This window comes from Myotis davidii, unplaced genomic scaffold (genome assembly GCF_000327345.1).
Source record: "Myotis davidii unplaced genomic scaffold, ASM32734v1 scaffold72, whole genome shotgun sequence".
NCBI lineage: Eukaryota > Metazoa > Chordata > Mammalia > Chiroptera > Vespertilionidae > Myotis > Myotis davidii.
The window spans coordinates 6774379-6774960 of NW_006284618.1; the positions used below are offsets into that span (position 1 = coordinate 6774379).

Genomic DNA, 582 nt, shown 5'->3' on the forward strand with positions numbered 1-582 from the left:
AGACCATATATATTTTTTAAAAAGATGGCATTTTGTGGTGAGAGGCGAGGGGCAGGGGCAGACCATGTGGAAGCTCATGTGCAGAATGAATGGCGCATCGACCCGGGGAAGCGGTTAGAGGTGATTTCTCCATCTCCGCCCACGTGTACCGACGCTGTGGGGAGCCCATCCCAGACCCTGCCTGTCAGAACCATCAACGGGGTTTCCAAAGAGGACGAGCCCATCTGCAGGGGCCGAGGCTCCCCACGGCTGCCCTGAGTCTCTCTGGACTCGCGGGGCTGGAGGTCCGCGTTAGACAAGAGCTGCTCGAACCCCCGCTTTCTCTCCCCAGCCAGTGATGGTGATTACTGGCGCCTCCTGAACCCCGGCGAGTACGTGGTCACGGCCAAGGCAGACGGCTTCAGCGCGTCCACCAAGAGCTGCATGGTTGGCTACGACATGGGCGCCACGCGGTGCGACTTCACGCTCGGCAGGACCAACCTGGCCCGCATCCGGGAGATCATGGAGACGTTCGGGCGGCGGCCCGGCAGCCTGCGCGCCCGGCAGCCCAGGCTCCGGGGGCGCAGGAGGCGGCAGCGCGGG

At 64.1% G+C, this 582-nt stretch overlaps 1 protein-coding gene across 1 annotated transcript in view; it reads left to right on the top strand.

The window, feature by feature from the left end:
- The window catches only part of CPXM2 (carboxypeptidase X (M14 family), member 2), an 84219-nt gene that overhangs the window by 82864 nt on the left and 773 nt on the right, over positions 1-582 (top strand). Inside the window, exon 17 of the mRNA XM_006754990.1 lies at positions 332-577. Coding sequence (XP_006755053.1) covers positions 332-577 — 246 coding nt within the window. The remainder of the gene's footprint in view (positions 1-331; positions 578-582) is intronic.